The sequence below is a fragment of the Aquarana catesbeiana genome, linkage group LG09 (assembly GCF_042186555.1).
Source record: "Aquarana catesbeiana isolate 2022-GZ linkage group LG09, ASM4218655v1, whole genome shotgun sequence".
NCBI lineage: Eukaryota > Metazoa > Chordata > Amphibia > Anura > Ranidae > Aquarana > Aquarana catesbeiana.
In genome coordinates, this window is record NC_133332.1 from 225,517,712 (window position 1) to 225,540,151 (window position 22,440).

General features: G+C 40.1%; 1 protein-coding gene across 2 annotated transcripts in view; it reads left to right on the top strand.

The window, feature by feature from the left end:
- The window catches only part of FKBP15 (FKBP prolyl isomerase family member 15), a 121,828-nt gene that overhangs the window by 72,907 nt on the left and 26,481 nt on the right, over window positions 1-22,440 (top strand). Inside the window, exons 18-28 of one of the 2 annotated variants that reach the window (XM_073599853.1) lie at window positions 525-619; window positions 980-1,082; window positions 5,495-5,527; window positions 9,662-9,833; window positions 9,929-10,065; window positions 10,459-10,605; window positions 11,041-11,124; window positions 14,378-14,479; window positions 15,350-15,403; window positions 17,868-17,969; window positions 20,436-20,543. In XM_073599853.1, the coding sequence (XP_073455954.1) occupies window positions 525-619; window positions 980-1,082; window positions 5,495-5,527; window positions 9,662-9,833; window positions 9,929-10,065; window positions 10,459-10,605; window positions 11,041-11,124; window positions 14,378-14,479; window positions 15,350-15,403; window positions 17,868-17,969; window positions 20,436-20,543 (1,137 nt within the window). The remainder of the gene's footprint in view (window positions 1-524; window positions 620-979; window positions 1,083-5,494; window positions 5,528-9,661; window positions 9,834-9,928; window positions 10,066-10,458; window positions 10,606-11,040; window positions 11,125-14,377; window positions 14,480-15,349; window positions 15,404-17,867; window positions 17,970-20,435; window positions 20,544-22,440) is intronic. The other variant, XM_073599854.1, reaches the window with a different exon arrangement.

A 22,440-nucleotide genomic window follows, 5' to 3' on the forward strand; every position in this document is an offset into this window, starting at 1 on the left:
TTGTGTACTTGAGGATGGACTAAAGTTCGTACTATATTTATTTGTATGCCAACGTCCTGCCTTCTGTAATGTGTTGGTTTATACCTTCTTTGAAAACAATAAAAATGATTGGATAGTAAACATCCTCTATGCTGTAAATCTTTTATGCATTTTCCAAAGTACACATCTATCTTTTCCGCCAGCTTTAAAGGCGGTATCCCCCTTTTCCCTGTTTTGTAAAAAACAGGGAAAAGTAAAACATTTCTAAAAATTAGTGTTTTAGAAAATGTTATTTCATTTACTTTGGTGGGTGTGGTCAATTTATGTCTTTTTCAGTCTCCAGTTCAGCATGTAAAACAGATTCAGATATCTCACTGGCAGAGTTCCTTTAGAAGTCAAAGAAGCCAATAGGAGATTGAACTGTAATTTTATATGCATATGAAATCTATATTCAGAATTTTGGGAGGACAGAGCTTCTAGATAATAGAAATTTGAGGAAAAATAATGGAATTTTTTTTCTCTTTGTTTTTGTGTGTCTGTTTCAGGAAAATGAGCGGCTCAAGCAGGAGGTTCTGGACAAAAGCAGTCGCATAGAGGAGCAAAATGTAAAGATTGGGGAACTTCTAACTCGTAACCAAAGGTAAAATAGGATCTTTTCTGTATTGTTTTGTACCGGCTGACTTTGCTGTACATGGAACTCCACTAATTTTAAAGACAAGCTGATATCCGCAGCCAACCATCAGCACTTTACAGCATGTTTTGCAAGTGTTCCTCTCAAAAACACTACACTAATTTTAAGGCTTACAAACAACTATCAAACACTTTATATTCATCCCTGCACCAGAGGAGCACTGAAATCTTTTCTTTGTGTAAATAGCCCATTCCAATGTCTTTAGGGGAGCCTGGAGATACCCCGAACATGTACACAGGGAATATATACTCACAACAGATTGGATGAAATCTGAAAGAGCTCTGTGCTTATGGCTTCTTTCTCTTGCAGGTATGTAGAGCAAAGCAACATGTTAATGGAGCAGAGAAATGACTCTTTGAAGACATCAACTGAGGGCACACAAGCCAGACTACTGACTGCTATGCAGGAAAAGGTATGTCAGCACTGTGGTGTCACTTGTAGAACCCCTGTTTTCAGAAACTAAAGGTGCTAACTGGTATAAAATGTTAGCAGCTAGTGTGCCTGCACAGACCTTTTAGCAGCTTTCATTGCTCCCTCTATGCCCAAATGCTGGTCTGTTCTGAACAGCCATAGTTCCGGCACTGCTAGATAGCTTTCTGCTCTCTTTTGCCCTCCATACATTTGTTATGGAAAGGCTGCCCAGTGGTGGGGTAATAGTGGGGTGGAGGGTCAGGATAGCTTCTTCATCATAAGTAAGTGCCAGCATTTTGCGCAGAGTGGCCCGTCAAGTAGAGAAGTGACAATGAAAGATGCTGTGAGTGTGCATGCATCTTCTAGTTGATACAGTCATATTTTTTAAATAAAACCAGTACTGAGAGAAATATGAACACTGCCGTCACTGAAATTCTTCTAAAAATTCTAGTCGCCTGGCTGCCACTGGCTGCAGTACTTGGAAACACTGATGTGGAACAAGCATGCAAATAGAAAAAGCCAGAGTTAGGCAACTCCTGTTTTCTTGTGACTCAGAACGAAGCCTTTAAAGCTGAACTTCAGACAGATAAAGTGTTTTGTTTATTTTTTTTTTATTTATTTATTTTTTTTGTTTTTGTTTTTTTATCAGACTATAAAAAATAACAAAGAAAAACAAAAAGGAAAATACAAGTTGACCCTGAATATAAAATGTCCAAAAAGCATTAATACAGACTGAATTCTGCTCATAACTACTATATGCATATACAGTTTAATAGGAGAGGAAAGACCAAGAGCAGCGCCATCTAAGTGTAGCAATAGAGAGCGTGGCCACGCCCGCTTACTTTGGACCTGGTAGTGGCGTCATCTTCGTCTTGCAGGTGTACCCGAGATACCTGGAAGTCACCAGCACCGCCAGAGTGATCGGCACCACTCGCGGAGCAACACAGATTTTGGGGAAGAGCAGATGAACAATATTATCCAACACTTTTTTTATACTTAATCTTGTGAATGTTTCCTCCTATACCTCTCCACTGCTACACTTAGATGGCGCTGTTCTTTCTTTCCTCTCCCCTCCCGACTATACAGTCTTTTTACAATATAGGAGTATATGGCTATGCCTTTTTCAGCCTGAGTGTGCCCATATTGTGTGTTTGTATACAGTTTAATAAACCCAGGTAGCACACATTTTTGTAGGAAGAGCATCTTATACAATATGTCCAACATATCTATAAATTTCAAACAATGATACTGTATAACCCCTAGAGGGCAAGTGAGGAGACAAGGATGAGCAAACAATATGAAGTGTCCATTTTCTATATAGGCATATAAAGTAACAGAAATTGCAGGTCAGTTAATGAGGTATAGAGAGAGGGTGAGAGAGGAGTCTGATCGGGAGGATGATGGCCAAGAAAACCACACTTTTTGACATTTTTTAGGGCAGCCCCTATGCTGGTATGTCAGTTTTTCTCTCTCCAATACAGCGTTAACAGCATTTTGCCATTGAGCATATGTGGGGCGGGGGCAGGAAGACGACCACTTCTGGGTTATAAGTTTACCAGCAAGGAACAATAAGCTGGTCAACTTTAACTTGGATGACGATGGAACAAGGTCCTCAGGTAAAATCCCTACCTTTAGGATCTGGGGGTAGAGAAATCTAATGTATATCTTGAGCTGTTTGAAAAATCTAGACTAGTACTGAATCTAAATAGTTCAAGGCAGCAGCATTTTTTTTTTTTTTTTTTTAAGTGACTATTGTAACTGCCTGATTACCTGACTTGGTATTGACCTATTACAATCCCCTCTACAAGGCTCAAACTGGGAAAGGGAAGGCAGCACGAGGAGCCAATCAAATGTGCTGCTGTACTTGCATGTTAACAAGGAACATGCTTATAGGAGGAGAGAACAGATTGGTTTTGCCTAACTGCGGTACAGAAAAGTCAATGTACATGTAAATGAATATATGGAAATACTAACAATCTTTTGGCTGATAAAACATCTCTTATGCATGCATTTCATCTGTTTATTTACCTGTTGCCTATAAGTGGGATGTCATTTGTTTTCTTGAAACGTGAAAGGCAAAGCATTGTGGAGCCATAGCAACTATTGCTGCAGGAACATGTTTAAAGGATAAGTTCACCTTTTTGTAAAAAAAAAAAAAAAAAAATTATAATTGCATGTAAAAAATATGCATTTATAATTTTTTTTTTTAATTCTTCAGCCTTTAAAGAATTGCACCCGGGATCGCTGGTGTAGTGTCGGGATCCTGCAGACTCCCAGTAAGCTGTCTGCTCGTACCACCGATGCAAGCAGACAGTTGCTGAATGACAGGAAGATCAGTGAACTATGAGAGCGCTCACCAGGTCTCCCGCAGTTCATTGAGAGCTACAAGCTGTCACCTGTGGAGGCTGATGGTACTTGTAGTCCATTCACAGGAACCTGTGAATGAATGATGTGGCCGTGTGGGCGTAACCCTAAAGGTGAACGTAGAAAAACCGAGATTGTGCAAGTGTTATTTTTTTTCTTCTAGTTTCACTGTATAGTTTGCACTGTTTTTATATTTTTTGTTCTTTATTGGTGTCTGTGTATGTGTGTTTTTAAACCTGGTCATATATATCTTGATTACACAGTCTCTGTACAGTTTATCTAAACTCACCAACAACTATGCAATGCAAGAGCCTCTTTAAAGGAGTTGTAAAGGCAGAAGACTTTTTATCTTAAAGTGGATGTAAACCCGAAATTTTTTTTTTTTTTTTATGTCATAATGTAGAGTATAAGATTTCCTATTATTTGAGCCCAGTCTTGCCACAAAGAGTTATTTCAGCTCTGAGCAATCCTCTTTTATTGTTCAGTGAGATAAATCTTGACAGAGAAAAACTTTGTCAAATCCTCCCCCTTGCTGTGAGTGACAGGTGATTTACATATCTTGTGCACTAGCTTAAGACATGCATTATTTTTTAATTCCCACCCCCACTTCTTTCTTCAGCAGCTCTGCAAGGATTGGATGTTCCACACCTCAGCATGATTTTGCATGCTGAAGTCATGTGGTTACTTTCCTGTCTTTTCACTGGATGTTAGAGATCATAGCAGAAGTTCAGTGTAAGAAATACACAGGAGAAATGCATATTCACAAGGGGAGTGTAGAAGTGGGCGGGGAGTCTACTGACATCACGACTCCACCCACCGAGCTCCAGACAACAGACCCACCCACAGAATATGCAGTTTTTCGGGTCTCATAACAGACAGAGGGGAGACATTTGACAGGTAAAGATACATGCAGGAGGCATGTATATCCTTATAGATAACCCTTATGGCAGTAGTTTAGAAAGGATGACATTGGGTTTACATCCACTTTAATGCATTCTATCCATTAAGATAAAAAAACCTTCTATGTAGCAGCCTCCTCAGCACCCCCAAATTACTTACCTGAGCCCCATCTCTCTCCAGCGATGTCCACGAATGTCTGAGCCATCTGGGACACTCCTCCTGTTTGGCTGAGACACAGCAGTGGCGCAATTGGCTCAGACAGCTGTCAATCAAAGTCAGTCAGCCAATCAGGAGAGGGGTCGGGGCTGTAAGTCTGCTCGGGTGCCCCCATAGGAAGCTGCTGACTGTGGGAGCACTCAATAGGAGGGAGGGGCCAGGAGCAGCAAAGAGGGACCCGAGAAAAGGAGGATCTGGGCTGCTCTGTGCAAAACCAACTGCACAGAGGAGGTAAGTATAACATGTTTGTTATAATTTTTTTTTTTTAAACAAGACTTTACAATAGTGTTAAGCAATTCATTCAGTCTCCAGACAGGCAGGCCCATATTTTTATCAGTCAAATCAGTGCCTGCATCCCAGCAGGTACAATCACTGGGGTTTATTTACTAAAGCTAAAGAGTGCAAAATCAGGCTCACTTCTGCATAGAAACCAATCAGCTTCCAGTTTTTTTTTTTTGCCAAGGCTTAATTGTACATAGTGATGTTAGAAGCTGATTGGCTACCATGCACATCTGCACCAGATTCTGAGCGGGGAGACGATTGATTTTCTTGCAGGCTAAATGTATAGCTAGCTTAAGAGCTTGTGCAGTTAGATTGTATAGTGCATGGCTATCTTTGGAAATGTGTGTGTTTTTTTCTTTTTTTTTCTTTTTGTTTGTTTCTTTTTTTTTGGCTTTGTATTTTATTTTTATTTTTTTTTATCTCTGTGTTTGTTGGCTAGATGCAAACTAACATTCTCTTCTTTTTATAATCTATGTGAATGTAATGGCAATAATAATCTGATTGTATTAGATTCCTAATAGTGGTTTCCAAACTCATGAACGTTTTGTCTGGTCCTGGTGCATCCCTCTTTTTCTAGAAAAAGCTGCTCTTGTCTTTCTTTAACTTTGATTGGCTGGCTTGTTCTCACTGATGCTGCTTTCTCTTTCCCAGCATGCTTTGCACATAGATGAGGGCACATACCAGGTGAGGATTTTGGGGGGCTTCTCTTTTTTTTTTTTTTCTCTGCATTTAGCTTTGCTGCTTATTTTATGTAATATTTCAGAACTTCTGTCATTTTTACATCATGCAAATCACAACCTTTCTTGTGTGTTATAATCAAAAAGAGGACAACAAAAGGGGGATCCGGGACTTTGCAGTACCAAATAATAGAGGAAATTGACAAAAATAGTGTGTAAAAAGTTTTACAATTCTTTATTAATGTTCAACATTAAAAGGCTCTATCACATCTTGTGAAAGCATAAAAAGTCTTTCATAAAACCCTATATGGGTAATGTATGCTATATATACATTATTGCAACTATATAATAATCTTTTAAACCATCAAAGTGTATGAGAAAACCCTAACGATGAAACTTGTAAGTCTTCCTCAGGGGGTTTTTGTTCACTGCTTATATATATCTCTCAGTATATCTCCTATCATAGTAGTCTACAAAACAGAAATCAGTTCTTCAGAAAAAACACATAGTCAAGTGTTAATGTCACTTACATCCAATATTAAACATACAGAACCTTAGGTGAGGCTGAATGTTACAAAGGGGCACTTCTTCAAAAGTCCACAGTAAGCAAAGTGGATAGAGGCCTTCAGGGGATATATAGTGTTTCTAATGGAAATGGAAAGATTTGTAATAATGGTGGGGCATGGACAGAAATGCAGTCCTCACAGAGAACAAACCCCCCCGAGGAAGACTTGCAAGTTGAAGCGCTTTGGGGTTTTCTCCTACACTTTGATGGTTCAAAAGAATATTATATGGTTTTATTAATGTGTGTGTATATATAGCATATAACATTACCCATATATGTTTTTATGAAATACTTTTTTATGTTTTCACTATATGTACTCAGCTGATAGAGCTTTTTAACGTTGATTATTATTATTAAAGAATTGTAAACCTTTTTATAAACTATTTTTGTTAATTTCCTTTTATTTGGTGCTGTAAAGTCCCGGATGCCCTTTTGTTGTCCTCCTTTTGATTATTTCAATATTGAGATGTGGTACTATTGTGTAACAGTTTTGGTATAGGAGCATGCTACCTTTTAGTGTGTGTGTGAGATTATTTATTTTTTCTCCGCTGCTACAGGGGGGCAGCTGTCAGATCACTATATATATATATATATATATATATATATATATATATATATATATATATATATATATATATATATATATATATATATATATATATATATATATATATATATATATATATTTATTATATATACATTTATTATATATACACGTAATCCGGCATTTTCGAGTAGTGGACACAAATGTGCGATGCTGGCAGCTCGCTCCCTCTGTGATTATAAACAGCGGGAGCCAATCAACGGGTACCGTGGACTCGATGTCTGCCGGCACATGCTGATCGTTCGTTGCACAGGCAGAATGGCAGTCTTCCTATGTAAACAAGGCAGCTTGCTGTCCTGTCAGTAGAGAAGGCATGGATTCTGTGTTCCCGTAAAGCAGGGACATGTATCCATGCCTTCCCCTAGTGAAGGCACCTCCCCCAAAGTACAAGAACACAGGCTAGGCATATAGTTAACACTTAGATTGCCCATGATGTTAACGCCTTCTCAGCCAGTGTCATTAGTAGTGACAGTGCATTTTTTTTAGCACTGATCACTGTATTAATGTAGCTGGTTCCCAAAACAGTGTCAGTGTCTGATTTTGTCCACTGCAATATCGCAGTCCCGCTATAAGTTGCTGATCGCTGCCATTACTAGTAAAAATATTAATAAATGAATAGAAATTCCATAAATCTTTCCCATCGTTTGTAGACTATGCACAAACCAATCAATGTACGCTTATTGGGATTTTTTTTACCAAAAATATGGAACAGAATACATATTGGCCTAAATTGATGAAGAAATCTTGTTTTACTTCTTTTTTTTTTTTTTTTTAATTTATATATTTTTTTTATTGGGTATGTTTTATAATAGAAAGTAAAAAAAAAGTATTTCATTTTTTTAAAATTGTCGGTCTTTTGTTATTTATAGCGCAGAAAATAAAAAACGCAGTGGTGAGCAAGTACCACCAAAAGAAAGCTCTATTTGTGTGTGGAAAAAGTCATAAATTTTCTATGGGTACAGCGCCACACGACCGTGCAATTGTCAGTTAAAGTAACGCAGTGCCGTATTGCAAAAAATGGCCTGGTCATTAAGGGGAGAAAATCTTCCGCAATGGTTAATGACATTACACTATGAGGTGAAAAAAAAACTACAGGAAGCTAAATGCGCCGCTGAAAACATGGTTACTGGTTTTTTGTTTTTTTTTTTGCTTTTTTTTTTGCTTTTTTTTTCCATGCCAAAGGTGCTGCAAGTCTAGCTAGGCAATTGTATATTCTCACCTCTGCCACATAATGCCAAGAGATGCCACTCCACCCTTTTCATTGGGTGATGAATCGGCCTGCTCATTTCTGTCCAATGAGTAGGAACCTAACCCAAGAAGCAGTAGTGCTAAACCAGGAAGTAGCAAAATGATCAGCCTGACGGGCGGAGGTGTGTGCATCGCAAAATGACAAATCTTAGTGCAGGCAAAACGATCAACATGTATTTTAACTGTATATTGATCCATTTTCCTGGAATTGCTTACTTGCTATGTCTCCAAAAGCCACATCTCAAGTCTATTCGGTATTTCCTAGTAGCTAAGGTGCGGAGGGACCCATTGTTTACAATCCCCAGCCCAGAAAAAATATTGCATCCCTATAGCTCATCCAGAGACCAGGGAGCAGGTGCCTGTGTTAATTAAGAAGCTGTAGAATGTAAAGTCTTTCTGTAATGACAGTAGGCCAAGCACTTCAAAACTGTCATCCCTTGCAAAATAAAAGCTCACCACTATTTTTATAATATATACTTGGCTTCGCTAGCTAATACACAACCTGCTAATCTGTTTGTCCTGAGTAAAACAATATTAGTTAGACCAACCAAACTAAAATGTAAACAAATGGTAGATGGAGAAGTTATGAACAGGCTTAGTCTATCATTGTCTGTTACCCTGAAGAGTCGCATGGAGTTCTTCTTTTTTTTTTTTTTTTTTTTTTTTTTTTTTTTTATTTCTTTTTTTTTTTTGAAAGGACTAGTGCTTTAGCTGATTTTTTTTGTTTCAGGTGGAAGTTGAAATGGTTGACTCAGTGACTTCTTTCTTATATCCTTAAAGTGGTTTTAAAGGTAGAAGGATTTTTACCTAAATAAAAAACCTTCTGGGTGCGCCCCCCCCCTTTTTTTTTATACTTGCCTGAGCCCCATCTCGATCCTGCGATATTCTTGGGAACCGTAGCTCTCCCGGGTCTCTCTCCTCATTGGCTCACACACCAGCAGAAGCCATTGGCTTCTGCTGCTGTCAATTAGAGCCAGTGGGGTGGCGGGGCTGAGCCAGGCTCTGTGTGTGAATAGACAATGTCCATTCACAGGAGCATGGTTCAGGAGCGAGCAAGCCTGCTTGAGTGCCCCCATAGCAAGAGGCTCGTTATTGGGGGCACTCGGCAAGGGGGAGGCGTCGGGACTGCCGACGGGGGACCCAAAAAGAAGAGCAGGTAAGTTTTTTGTGTTGTGTGTTTTTTTTTTTTTGTTTTTTTTGTTTTTTTTGTTTTTTTTTTTTTTTTGTTTTTTTTTTTAACTGCAAACTTTTCGCACCACTTTAACTATCACCAGAAGTTGAGTCCTGGTTCTGCCTACCATCTGCCACTCTAACCCCGCCATCATCAGGTGGTATCTTTCTGACTGCTAGATAAGTAACCTTTCTACAGAGAAACATAGGGCTGTCATTAATGAGTCTTCTCAGCTGTCTTGCTGTCATGGTGATCCTGGACAAGTATACATAAAGTTTCATGATCTGCATATTTGTTCCAACTTTGTATTGAAGCTACAGCATACCCACTAGGCATCTAACTCATAGGACAGAAATGAGAATAACAAAGTTGAGACTTCATTGCCTTGCTGCCAGAGAAAAAAAAAAAAAACAGCAAGTGATTTAGTCCACCAGTGTCCATCCAGGACTAAACATTAACTTTAACAGACTGACCCTTTACGTCTGGTTGCTATAGGCAACCACACTGTTCTAGATTTGCTATTTCAGTGGTTTGAACCCCTTATGTATCACAGGCCAAGGTGGCAGAGGAGTTGTCAGCTGCGACTGGCCAAGTATCCCGTCTGCAGCTGGAGGTCACAACATATCAGAAGAGGGAGATGGAGCAGCGGACACAGTTGGTGGCGGCCCAGCAGGAGGCAGAGAAGTGTCAGGCTGAGCTCTCCTCTCTACGGGCACAGCTCATAGGTCAGTGACCTTTCCACACTCAGTGAAAGTAGTAGTGTAAGCCTTTCATCTCTGGGTATACCTTATCAAATCTTACATATCAACCTCTCTTTCAGAGGTGAAAGAAACATCAGAGCAAACTAAGAACCAAGCCAAAAACGAGAAGGAGAGCCGAAGGAACCTGGAGCTGCGACAGGCGGCTCTGGAAGACGAGATCTCTGACTTGAAGGTGGAGAAGAAAAATTTAGAAAAGGTGACCTTGTTTGTATCAGACCTCAATTATGTCATAAACACTTTATCAATACTTCATGTGGATGATATATTAGCTGCCTGCATCTCAGCACAGCTTTAAATCCCAACTCTGACCATAACTTTGCTTTTAGCTTTGGTAGGGTGGGGAAAGGTAAGAACTTCTTTTCAGGGCTTTTAGTGCTGTCTAAATTGGTTTTACAGAAAAAGTGATATTAGGGGTAAAATGTAATTTGCCTATCTCTCTGGATGTACTGATCAGTTTTTACTGAAGGTGACCTTGCTTATGTACCATTCTACCATATGCTCAATTTGACGTTTGTGTAGCGTTTCTGAAGGTGAAGGTAATAAGCTGTGTATGTTTGTATCTATAATAACCTCCAGTTTTGTGACACAGAGCCTAGCAGAGCGGAAGAAAAAGTCTCAGCAGGAGCGGCAGCAAGCAGAAGAAGAGCAGGAAGAGTTGCGGAAAAGTTTCCAGGAAGAGACTGAAAACTTGAGGCAGCTGCTGAAAAAAGCTCGAGAGCAAGCAGCTGCAAAGCAGGTCAGTAGGAACAATACTGTTTTTAAAGCTCAACTTCGGCAAAATTGTTTTTCTCCTAGTGACTCTTATGCTACTAATTTCATGTCCTGGGATCATAAAGTCAGGCAGTCTCTCAAGTGGTGTCGCAGATAGCTCTGGCATCAAGCAGTTTAGGCATTCTGTTTTACTTATCTAGTTTGAGTTTCTTTTTAACATGTTCATATGTGTCACATTTTAAACTGTCCCTATTGCTTGTCAAGATGGCTGGGTATTTCTTCTAAATAATTGATATTCTAACTTGAAATTGGAGGTTAAAAGAAATTCTTGGTTTTGATTTGTGTGAAAGGTTGTTGTCACCTGGAAAACCCATTTCATGCATCAGGTTTGATCATCATCTTCTTTTTCTTCCTCTTCCTCCTCCCTTTTAATTTTTTTTTATTTTTATTTTTTTTATAGCTATCCTCGTCCCGTGATCGTGATGAGCAAAGACTCTTGGAGCTTGAGGAACAGGCCACACAACTACAGCCACTGAAAGAGAAGGTGATCCATATACTAGGATGAATGATTGATTTTTTTTTTTTTTTTTTTACTTAAAGCAAACCTGTGCAAGAGCTATGAATTATATACACTTTGACAGTCCTAGTACCCAGTTATGGGGAGCATGCCACCCACTCCTCTTTAAAGTGTCAGTGCAGGTGTTTTTTATTATCTGGTTAGATTTCCAATGCTCTTACATGGGGACAAGGACAGAGTTCTCAACCTCCATGGAAAATGTGGACTTTTTTTTTCAAACATTTGATCTTTGTACATCACCGTTATCTGTAGGCACTGTTTGAATAAAGGAAAAAATGCATTTTCAATTATTTACCCAACAAAAATATCAATTGATGTACTATGGAAGTACATTGTTGGCATAAAGAGCTGGTATTGCACACTGTAGCAGAAATTACTTCTAGACATTTTGTATAACCACCCACCAGTCTCTAATATCGGCTTCTGTGAAATTCTTGACCACTACTCCATGCAAAATTCTTTCAGCTGCAAGATATTTGTGGTTTCCCTTGCATGAACACCTGTTTCAAAATTCCACTACAAAATTTCAGTAGAAATTAAACTGGATCTTTGACTAATGCAGTTCATAACCTTCTAGTTCTTTCTAAACTATTCCTTAGTGGATCTGTTGGTGTAAAATGTATAGTGACAATCAGCGCCAAAATTGACTTTCTAAAGTGCAGTGTGCATGAAACTATAGAAACCCCACAGCTGCTGTAACACTCAGTGATTCACCACACCAATTGAAACAATTATTTTCTTATAGTGCAGCGCTGTATAACCTCTAAATCATTATATAAAACACCAATGAATAGAAATGAAATATTCTTATATAAGTAATTAATACCACAGTGTGTGTGTGTGTGTGTGTATGTATGTATGTATATATATATATATATATATATATATATATATATATATATATATATATATATATATATATATATCTATCTATTTTCATATGTTGGTGAAGAACCAGTTCATATTTAACAGTGTAAAACCATCTGCCGCTGTGCTCATCAGTCCCCACTGGGATCAATAACATGTGCACACCATCACCAGCCAAATTGCCTCCTCAACTCACAGGTGAATTAAAAAAACTCAAATATAGGACACCCCCATTACTCCTTCATGATCTCTCTCCTCCACGCCAAAACAGCAGATCCTCCTGCGCAAGTATACAGCTGGGAGAGCGTAGGAGGATCTGCTGTTTTGGCGTGGAGGAGAGAGATCATGAAGGAGTAAAGAAGTGACCAATATTTGATTTTTTTTTTTTTTAACTGGTCTGTGAGGTGAGCAGGCAATTTGGCTGGTGATGGTGTGCACATGTTGTTGATCCCAGTGAGGACGGATGAGCACAGCGGTGAATGGTTTTACACTGTTAAATATGAACTAGTTCTTCACCAACATTTATGTTTTTCAACATATTCATTTTTTATATATATGTATGGACTGGTTGCACTGTGGTATTAATTACTTATATAAGTATTGCAGGGAGTATTTCATTTCATTTTGTTTTATTTTTATTCATTGGTGTTTCATATAATGATTTAGAAGCTATACAACGTATCTGTCGGTGTGCTTTCAGACAGATAGTCTAACATTCTCATTAACCACTTGCCGACCGCGCACTGTAGTTTTACTGCTACTGTGTGTATGTGTGTGTGTGTGTGTGTGTGTGTGTGGAGAGAGAGAGATGCGATTCTTCATTTCCTGGTAGGCGGCGCATGCCTGGCTGTGCTGTCACTATCTCCAGCACATGCCGACCACCAATGATTTATGGCCAGGACCTACCGATCAGCAAAGCGAGTGATGGGAGAGATCTCTGTGTAGGTAAACACAGAGCTCTCTACTGACAGCGGCGATGTGCCGGTTTTTGTTTCCCTGCAAAGCCAGTAATAAAAACTGCCACATCCCTTAGCATCGCATATTAAACACTTTACACTTGTTAGGCACACAGTTAACCCTTTGATTGCCCTAGATGTTAACCCCTTTCCATACAGTGTACTGTATATTCTTAGCACTGATCACTGTATTGGTATCAATGGAGATGTCAGTGGCAGTTAGATCCCACAAAGTGTCAGATTGCCCGCTATAAGTCGCCGATCACCGCCAATACTAGTATTTTTAAAAAAAAAAAATTCACATATACCATAATTTTGTAGACACTATAACTTTCATGCAAACCAATTAATATACGCTTATTGTGATTTTATTTTACCAGAAATATGTAACACAATACATTTTCACCCAAATTTATGAAGACATTAAATTTTTGAAATCTATTAGATATAATTTATAGCAGAAAGTAAAAAAAAAAAATATATATATATATATATATATATATATATATATATATATATATATATATATATATATATATATATATATATATATATATATATACAGTCTTTTTTTGTTTATTTTGTTTTATATAATAAAAAACCCAGTGGTGATCTAATACCACCAAAAGAAAGCTCTATCTGTGGGAAAAAACTGATATAAATTTCATTTTGAGTACAGCATTGCATGACCTGCCAATTTAGTTAAAGTAGCGCAGTGCCGAATAGCAAAAAATGGCCTGGTCATGAAGGTGGTAAAATCTTACGGAGGTCAAGTGGTTAAAGAATAAGTTCACTTTTTAAAAAATAGTAATAAATGCACTTTTTTTTGCAGGTAAAAATGTACATTTTTATTTTATTCTTGCTCGGATCTTCTTTTTGGACAGCGAAGGCTTTTTCCATAGGGTGTACTTACTTTTTTTCATGATTGTATGTATGTATAAATGTTAAACAAGCTGTTGTCAGGGCAGAAACAAAAATTCAAGCAAATACTTTAGCTTAATTATTAGGCCATTCTTAAAGAAACCACTGGCTGTCTCCTAATTAATAGGAAAGTGCTGCCTGCTAAGTGTTCTAGTGATAGCGCTATCTGTTCAGGGGACCAGTCACCTCTACTCCTAGGTGACTGCTCTCCTCAACACGTCTTGCCTAATTCTGCAGGGCATTCTATGTGATGTAGCCCCACAGATTCCTTCATGTGCCGCTGGAAGAAGTAGAACCTGAAGCTAGGTAATCTTGCCTGAACCTCAAAGATGACTAATTAAATAAGTTAAAAAGGGGGCAGGGGCTGTAGAGGGTTAAGGCTAAATATTTGACTTGCTCAGAGAAGGGTTTTAAAGCTCATCTGACAGTAGCCAGCTTGTCACTTCTTCATATTGGCCTTCCTTTGTACCCTTCAGTGTGCACTTCTCCAGAGCCAGATCACATCTCTCCATGAGAAGCTTAGAGAATCTCGTGCAAAGGAAAATGATATTGATCTGGCAAAAGAACAAGCAGAAGAGGTGAGTGAAATCTTTGTATGCACTTCTTTTTTTAAGGATAGAAGCGCCGCTGAAGTAAACTGTATGACATTTATTTTAACAAGACAAAGGTAAGGTAAATGAAGCACATCGTGGAGTCCTGTAAGATGAGTCTCTACCCTGGCTGGGTGCAGTGGTGGTTCAGTAGCCTTATCTCCCGTGGGCGCCAATCGTCGGCTAGATGTGTGATATCCGGTGACGTCAGACGCCGCTTCGGTCCAGCCCCTCTTCCTGTGCCAACCTAACACATCTAGCTGATGATCACGCCCACGGGAGATAAGGCTACTGAACCACCACTGCACCCAGCCAGTGCAGAGACTCATCTTACAGGCCTCCACGATGTGCTTCATTTACCTTACCTAGATGTAAGAGCTTTTATGCCTTGTTAAAATAAATGTCATACAATTTTTACTTCAGCAGCGCTTCTATCCTTGTTTTACATGTTCCTGGAGTTTTGCTTCTGCTTCCCTCAAGAGGCTTGCCCTAAATACAGAACTGTCCCCCACTATCATCATTGGACCATCATCTGCTGCCTGTGCGTAGACTTATTTATCCTATCTATGTCAACAGGCCTCTCTCAGACTGCTGACCCCTGATTGAGTGTTTTTACTCCCTCATCCCCTGTCAGATTAAGTATTATATTTAACAGCTTGCACCAGTACCACCCAGTTGTATTTTTTTTTAAGTGTGGGCTCTGATCCACAGAAAATTCAGAGTGAATCGACAGTCTTGGTAAGCAATCCCAAGTGATAGCTTCATGTGTAATGACCTCTATGTGATGCCACTTCCCAGATCCTTTTTTTAATGTGTTTATTACATTTTTTTTATAAGTGTCATTTGATATATTATTAGATGGTGTCTCAGCTCCAGGAGAAAGTAGTTCAGCTCCAGCCTCTGAGACAGCAGGTAAGTCTTTCTCTTACTCCTCAAATTCAGTAATTTGACAGAACATTACCTACAACTGTACAGTTACCTCATATGTGTAACAGTCTGTGTAAAACCCAAATCCAGTCAAAGTGACTTGTAATGTTTAGAGCAGGGAAGAGTTAACATTTGTCTGGTTTGTGTTTGTCTGTGACCCCCATTGGGGAGATTTTGCCTTACTTCCTGTGACACCCGTACAAAAAATGGGGGAAATGGTTGTCCCAAGACAGGAAGATTGGGGCAGAAAGATACCATTCCCCCACCCTACTTTGTGTCTGTCTCCCATTAGAGATTTCTGATCACATTCTCTTGTGATAAGAAGTGAGTGAAATCTTCCAAACAGGGACACAGATTGCAAAAAATCTCCACTTTATACAAATCATTTTAGCTGGAGTATAAGGGATCTTTCACACGGGTTTGTTTGTGTAAGGACTCCGCTTTTTTCAGCAGGAATCGTTCCGCTGATCCCCGCTGAGCAGGCAGATGACAGGTGAGTCTCCGCTCACTCTGCGGAGATGGACCTGTCAAAGCCTTGCTGTCCTCTATGGAGATTGGATGAAAACGGACCACCTGTCCGTTTTCATCCAATCCGATTTTCCAGACGGATTGAAAATAGGGTTTACATTCGTCTGGATTTCAAGGACAGGATCGGAGCAGATGTCAGCGAACATGTCACCACTGACATCCGCCGCTCCATAGAGGTGCATGGAGCGGCCGATCAGGTCCACCTGAAAAACTGACAGACAGACCTGATCGGAGCGCCCGTGTGAAAGGGGCCTATAACATAAATGGAATGAATTGTGTTTGACCTCATGACTGCATACACATGGATTTCTTTACAGCTCTTGATACATTGTACTACTTGATTTGATAAGTGTGATCAGCTTGAATGCCTTAAAGGATAAGTTCACTATTTAAAAAAGTAATACATGCACATCTTTTTGCAGGTAAAAAAAATTCTGCATTTTTATTTTTATTTTTTTTTACTAGGAACCTGGAAAGCATTGCACCTGTGATCAGCAGATCACGGATGCTATACAGAAATCCAGCAGACTTGTCAGTGTATCTGTCTGCTCGTACGGGTGGGTGGGTGGTCAGATACACACAGACAGGAAGATTCAATGGACTACCAGAGCACTCAACAGCGCCATGTTAGTTCATTGAGAACTACAAGCTGACAGCCGCAAAGGCTGTCGGTACTTGTAGTTCTCTCATTCATAGAACTCAGTGAATGAATGAGACGGCCAGATGGGGGCAGGGGGAGAAGATCACCTGCTTGCTGTCACTAGATGTAGTGGTTCTGGGAGATGCTGCAGGAGTGAGAACATGTTACATGTTCCACCCATTTTTTAGGGTGGAATATGTATCATGTTCCCAAAGGTGAACTTATCCTTTAAGACGGCCCTTAAAATTTACACTTGCCTGCTCAAAATTAGGTGAGTGGAAATAAGCTGAGGGCGAGCAGGGCCCGGTGCCAGCATAAGGTAGCCAAGGCGGTTGCCCATAAAAAAGTCCGGAACTGGGCAACCCTGCAGGACTCCGCTGTGCTTGGCCAGGGAATGGGGGGGTGGTGGACCGACCGTGCAAACAGGTATGTGATGGTGCAGCTCAGCGGTTTCTACAAATAACTTGGCAGAACTGGAGGGGGCATTGTCAAGCGCGGCATGAGAGCAAGGATGGAATTGGATCTACTTCACCGGCGCTGACATCTCTGGCCACAATAGAGGTGCTGCTCCATCCTCTGTCTCTACCTTTAGTGTGCCTGACCACTGTGCCCTCCAGTGCAGTTTCTGAGCCCTAAGGATGACAGCAAAGCAAAAGCATGGTGTCGGCTCAGTACTAATAGAGGACACACCACCACGCTGAGAAGAGGGACACAACACAGACAGTGAGTAAATGGGGCAAGATCTGCTAAACCAGTCCCTGACCATCTCCTGTAGGATGCCTGCAGTCTCTGACCATCTCTTGGGCCATGTCCACAGTCTCTGACCATCTCTTGTGAAATGTCCGCAGTCTCTGACCATCTCTTGTGCCATGTCTGCAGTGTCTGACCATTTCTTGTGCCATGTCTGCAGTTTCTGATCATTTCTTGTGCCATGTCTGCAGTTTCTGATCATCTTTTGTGCCATGTCCATGTAAAGCACTTATTTTCCTTTTTATGTTTACATTGCTTAATGTTAATATTGTTAAAGTTGTTAATATTTATTTTCGTAACCTAATTTTGAATAAAATGTTTAACAGTGTTTCATGAGATAATTTATGAGGGCTTGTTTAGTAGCGAGGCAGGGTAAGGGTTGGATGGGGCAACTGGTGAAGAGTAATTCTTAAGGCCTGGCTAGTAGCTCAGGACTGGACATTTTGAGCCCTGCTTTAATAGATATTCTTCTTGCAAAGTTAGAATGCCAAATCTTATCTACTTACATGCCATTCTTGTGTCCCCTGTCAGTGCGCCCAGCTCCAGGCTCAGGTCGTTACCCTAACAGAGCAACTTGAAGACACACAGACGAGGGATGGTGACAGAAATCTGGCTACGGACCCCACGGAAGAGGTGAGCTTTTGGGTCTGACTGAAGGCAAAATGTCTTCCTTTTTTCTTTTTGTTTGTTTGTTTTTTTTTTTTTTGAGTGGAGAAGGATTAGAAAAACTGTCAGTTTTTATTGCTGTGTCCATGTTAGGGAGATTCCCCCTCTTTATTTGTCTGTGTGACTGTTCTCATTGAAAAAGAAAGAAGGAAAAAAAAATTTGAGTGGTCACCAGAACAGGAATAGAGGGTAAATCTTCCAATAAGGGACTCGCTTTGGATAGCTTTCCTCTTACTTTCTGTTATGACTGAGGCAGGGAGTGAAGGTAAATCTCTCCAATGCTCCAATGGGACACAGACAGCAAAAAAAAAAAAAAAAAACCCTTACTCTACGTACTCTCTTACTCCATTGAATGTAGATGTAAGTGTTCCGGTGCAGCCATGAGGGACCACTACGTGGGGAAAAAAAAAAAAATTAATCTATATAAATTTCAGCCGGGAAGCTGCATTGTGGGTGAAGAGGAGACCCACTGTAGCGTAAGGGGACTGAAAAGCGCAGGCAACCCGGCTTGTGTGGTGGCTAAATGGCAGTTCTCTTCTTCATCCACATATCACCTTCCTGCCCGAACTCTGCACATGCCAGCTACTTGCCTGCCAATCTCTGCATTCTTCCAGATGACCACTCCCCCACTGATGACAGGCTGTGTTCCTCTTCACAATTTTGTGAGTGCATTATTATCTTTCTTAAGTTTCAAGCTAATCACACATGGTTTATGCTCAGATGGAGGCACCCTCTCTTGCTTGTTCATTTATTAAGCTTATGTATGTGTACTCTGTTTTCTTGCCAACTTTTGCTCTTGACATAGGGGTTCTGGAGAATGTAACATGGCTTGCCTGTATCTGTGTGTTTTTTAACTTGAAAAACCCAAATAAAAATGATTTGATAAAAAAAAGTGATGGCATGAGGGTGGGCCTTAGGTCTGAAGTCAGGAAAGTCTTGGCAACAAAGTAAAACCAGGTTTAGAGGGGCACCATTAAGGGTATTCTGGCTAACAGAACAGAAACTAATAGCAGAAACCTTAGACTGTTATGTTTAAATGGCTGATGGCTTCACTTTTAAAAAGGATTTTTATTTTTAGGACAATGTATGAAAAACTTGCATATATAACTCTGTCCTTTTTTTATGCTGCTGATTTCATTGGAAAATCAGTTTTTAAATAATATAGAGCTCCAGGGAGTATCTAACCCTTAGAGGGTGAGCACCACGATCCCTAACAAACAATACACCAACTTGGGATGTTTTAAAATCTGTAGGTCTGGCATTAACATTGAGTTATAAGCCAGTACTACAATTTTTAAAGGAAAACTTTTGATGCATATATAGTAAACACATGACTTTTTTTTGCTATGAGTTTTTTATCATTTTGGTGTCCCACATTGGTGTATTTCATTGGAAACCTCACAATTTAGTGGTGTTAACATCTGGATTGTGAACAGTTCTGATATTACCGGTGCTCATAGCTGTTTTACTTTCTTGGGCACATTGCAGCCCAGCCTTGGAAACCAATCAGTAGCGATGGGCTCGGGCATGTTCGGATTGAGCCCGCCAGGAAGCCGGCACTGCACACCGCCAGTCATAGGCAGCGTGTGTATGTGCAGCTGCCGATCGGGAGATGTCTTACTGCCTATGATTGGCGGTGTGCAGTGACGGCTTCCTGGTAGGCTTGATCCGAACACGTCTGAGCCCATCAGTGCTTATCAGTGGGCTTCATGTGTGAGGTTTAGCCCACATTGAGTTAGTGTTTTTTCTAGGCTAGCCTGGTTCATGCCAAGCAAAATTTAAAGAGGAGTTCTAGCCTGGGGAAAAAGAATTAATAGTCGGCAGCTACAAATATTGTAGCTGCTGACTTTTAATATAAGGACACTTACCTGTCCAGGGAGCCCACCATGTCGGGACCCAAAGCCGATCCGTCCATTGGCTCTTGGTGCAGGCACCGGCATCTTTACTAAGGGAAACGGGAAGTGAAGCCTTGTGGCTTCACAGCCTGTTTCCTACTGCGCATGCACGAGTCACGCTGCGCTTTCTGAATGGTCTCCCAGAAAACAGCGGGAGGGAAGGAGGGGCCGGAAGTTATGTAGATCACTGCACAATGATGCAGCGATCTTGCACAGTAGTGGGAGCCGATACCTGGTTTTGAGGAAGCAAACCAGCGGAGCTTCCCCTTTTGGATGGAGCTCCGCTTTAAATGGTTTGCCAAGCTTTGGTAACCTTGGTAACTGCTACTGTTTTAACAGTTAGGGTTAGGAGCAGGGGACTGACACCAGTAAATGGCACATAAATGTGTGGACAGGTATTTTTTCTTTGTGTGTGTGCGTGCGCGCAGTTGTCAATCCCACAATAGAAGGACTCAGAAACTGCCCATAATGTCTGTGTTCTCCACACCTGTTATCCACATGTAGATGTTTACATGTGTGTGTTGGATTTCTCTATCAGGTGAAGAAGATTATGAATGGAGTCTTTCAGTCTCTCAGAAAGGAGTTTGATCTGGAGGAGATGTACAGTGGGCGAGTTGTGTTGGGCACCATTATGAATACTATAAAGGTAAATGGTTTAATAAGCAATACATGTGTGTGTAGGCATATATATGCATACATACATACATACATACATACATACACAGGGGGTCCCCTAGTTACAAACATCCTACTTATAAACGGAGGGAGACAACAGGAAGTGAGAGGAAATCTACCCCTAGGAAGGGAAATTCACTCCTGTAAGAAGCTATTATGGGGAAAAGGTACCTCCACTAATGCTTTATCACCAAGGCTTGTTTCCACAACAACCCAAAATTTTCAAAATCCAATTCTTATTGGGACAGAAAGTGGGGTGAAATCTTCTGAACAGGGGCAAACACAGCAAAACAAATGTTACAGGGGTGTTAACCCTTCTCTATGCTATCCAAAAAGCTTAAAAATATATTTTTTGTCTGGAGCTACACTTAAAAAATGTACCTGTTCCGACTTACAAACAGATTCAACTTAAGAACAAACCTACAGTCCCTAACTTGTTTGTAACCCGGGCCCCCCTGTATATGTGTGTATGTATATATTATTTTTAATATATACATACATGTATGTGTGTGTGTGTGTGTGTATATATATATATATATATATATATATATATATATATATATATATATCTATAGATATGTATGTATATATATATATATATATATATATATCTATAGATATGTATATCTCTAGATATAGATATATATATCTATATCTAGAGATATATATTTTTAAGAAGCAGTACATATATATAGTTATTGTTAATTCATTTTTAACACCACTTTCCAGTCTGGTCTGGAAAATAAGTGCTTCCCTTACACCTGTAGGTGGGCTGCTAGGCTGATATGAATGACCTTCTTGCTAACAGCTGAGTAGGAAATATATAGAGAGAGTTTACCTTGCTTTAAGCAATATTAACCCCCCCCCCCATCCCCACTGAATGGTGTAAATTTTAGCCATACAGTCTGCCCCATCAGTTGCTTGACTACATTCTATCAGACCTGCTTCTGGAACAGTAACCAAGCAGCTGATCCACAAAGCATTGCTAAAGGCTGCACCATCCAGTGGCCAGCAGAGAGGAATTTGCTGTTCTATAGGGATCCCAAGGATGTGCTCTTTCACCCAGCTTCATCCCTTGTCATCACTTACAGTCTCTGCTGTCAGTACATCTGAATGGGTGGCTACAAAGGGAGACAAGTGAGAGTGTAACATGAATTGTAGACACAGAAATAAAGAAAATTCTAAGGTATTTATGGGGATTGAATGTGCACAGAATTTTAAACCATTTTGCTGCAGTGGACGTAAGGTATATGGAACTTCAGAAACTTTTCCAGCTGACCGGGTCAGTATGCCTTACATCCGCTTCATTTCCCACTCTGCTTTAAGCTTAAGGTTACTTCAGTGACCATTAACTTATATCAGAGTAATTCTCCTGACTCTGCTGAATAATTAAACATCTATGATCAGCGACTAATAAGCCACTGATCATAGCAAACCATTCATTCAAATTCAATAATTTGTAGCAATTCATTCAAAAATGACAGTGATCCTTCCTGCTGGGTGCCAGTAAAAAATATGCTTTGTCCCCTGCACAGCCCGTATACCCCATGTGTCCTTCGAGGCCTGCAGCAGAAGTGCAGGGGAGAAGCGGCCTGCACCCAACGGGGAGGATCCAGTGACAAGAGGGCACCAGCAAATAATTTCAATCCCCCCCGCCCTGCACATCCGGCTGTCTCCTCTGTGCTTGCTGTTCATTCACAAATACTGAGACAGTATACATGAATGATCATGTATCTTTACTATGTCTGTCTCCATGAATGAACAGGAAGCGCTGTAAACAGAGCATGCCCTGTTCAATGTGCAAGTGTCCTAAAATCTATTCCTGTATTTTAAAAGTAAAATATAAAAGTAATAAAATATATTTTTTT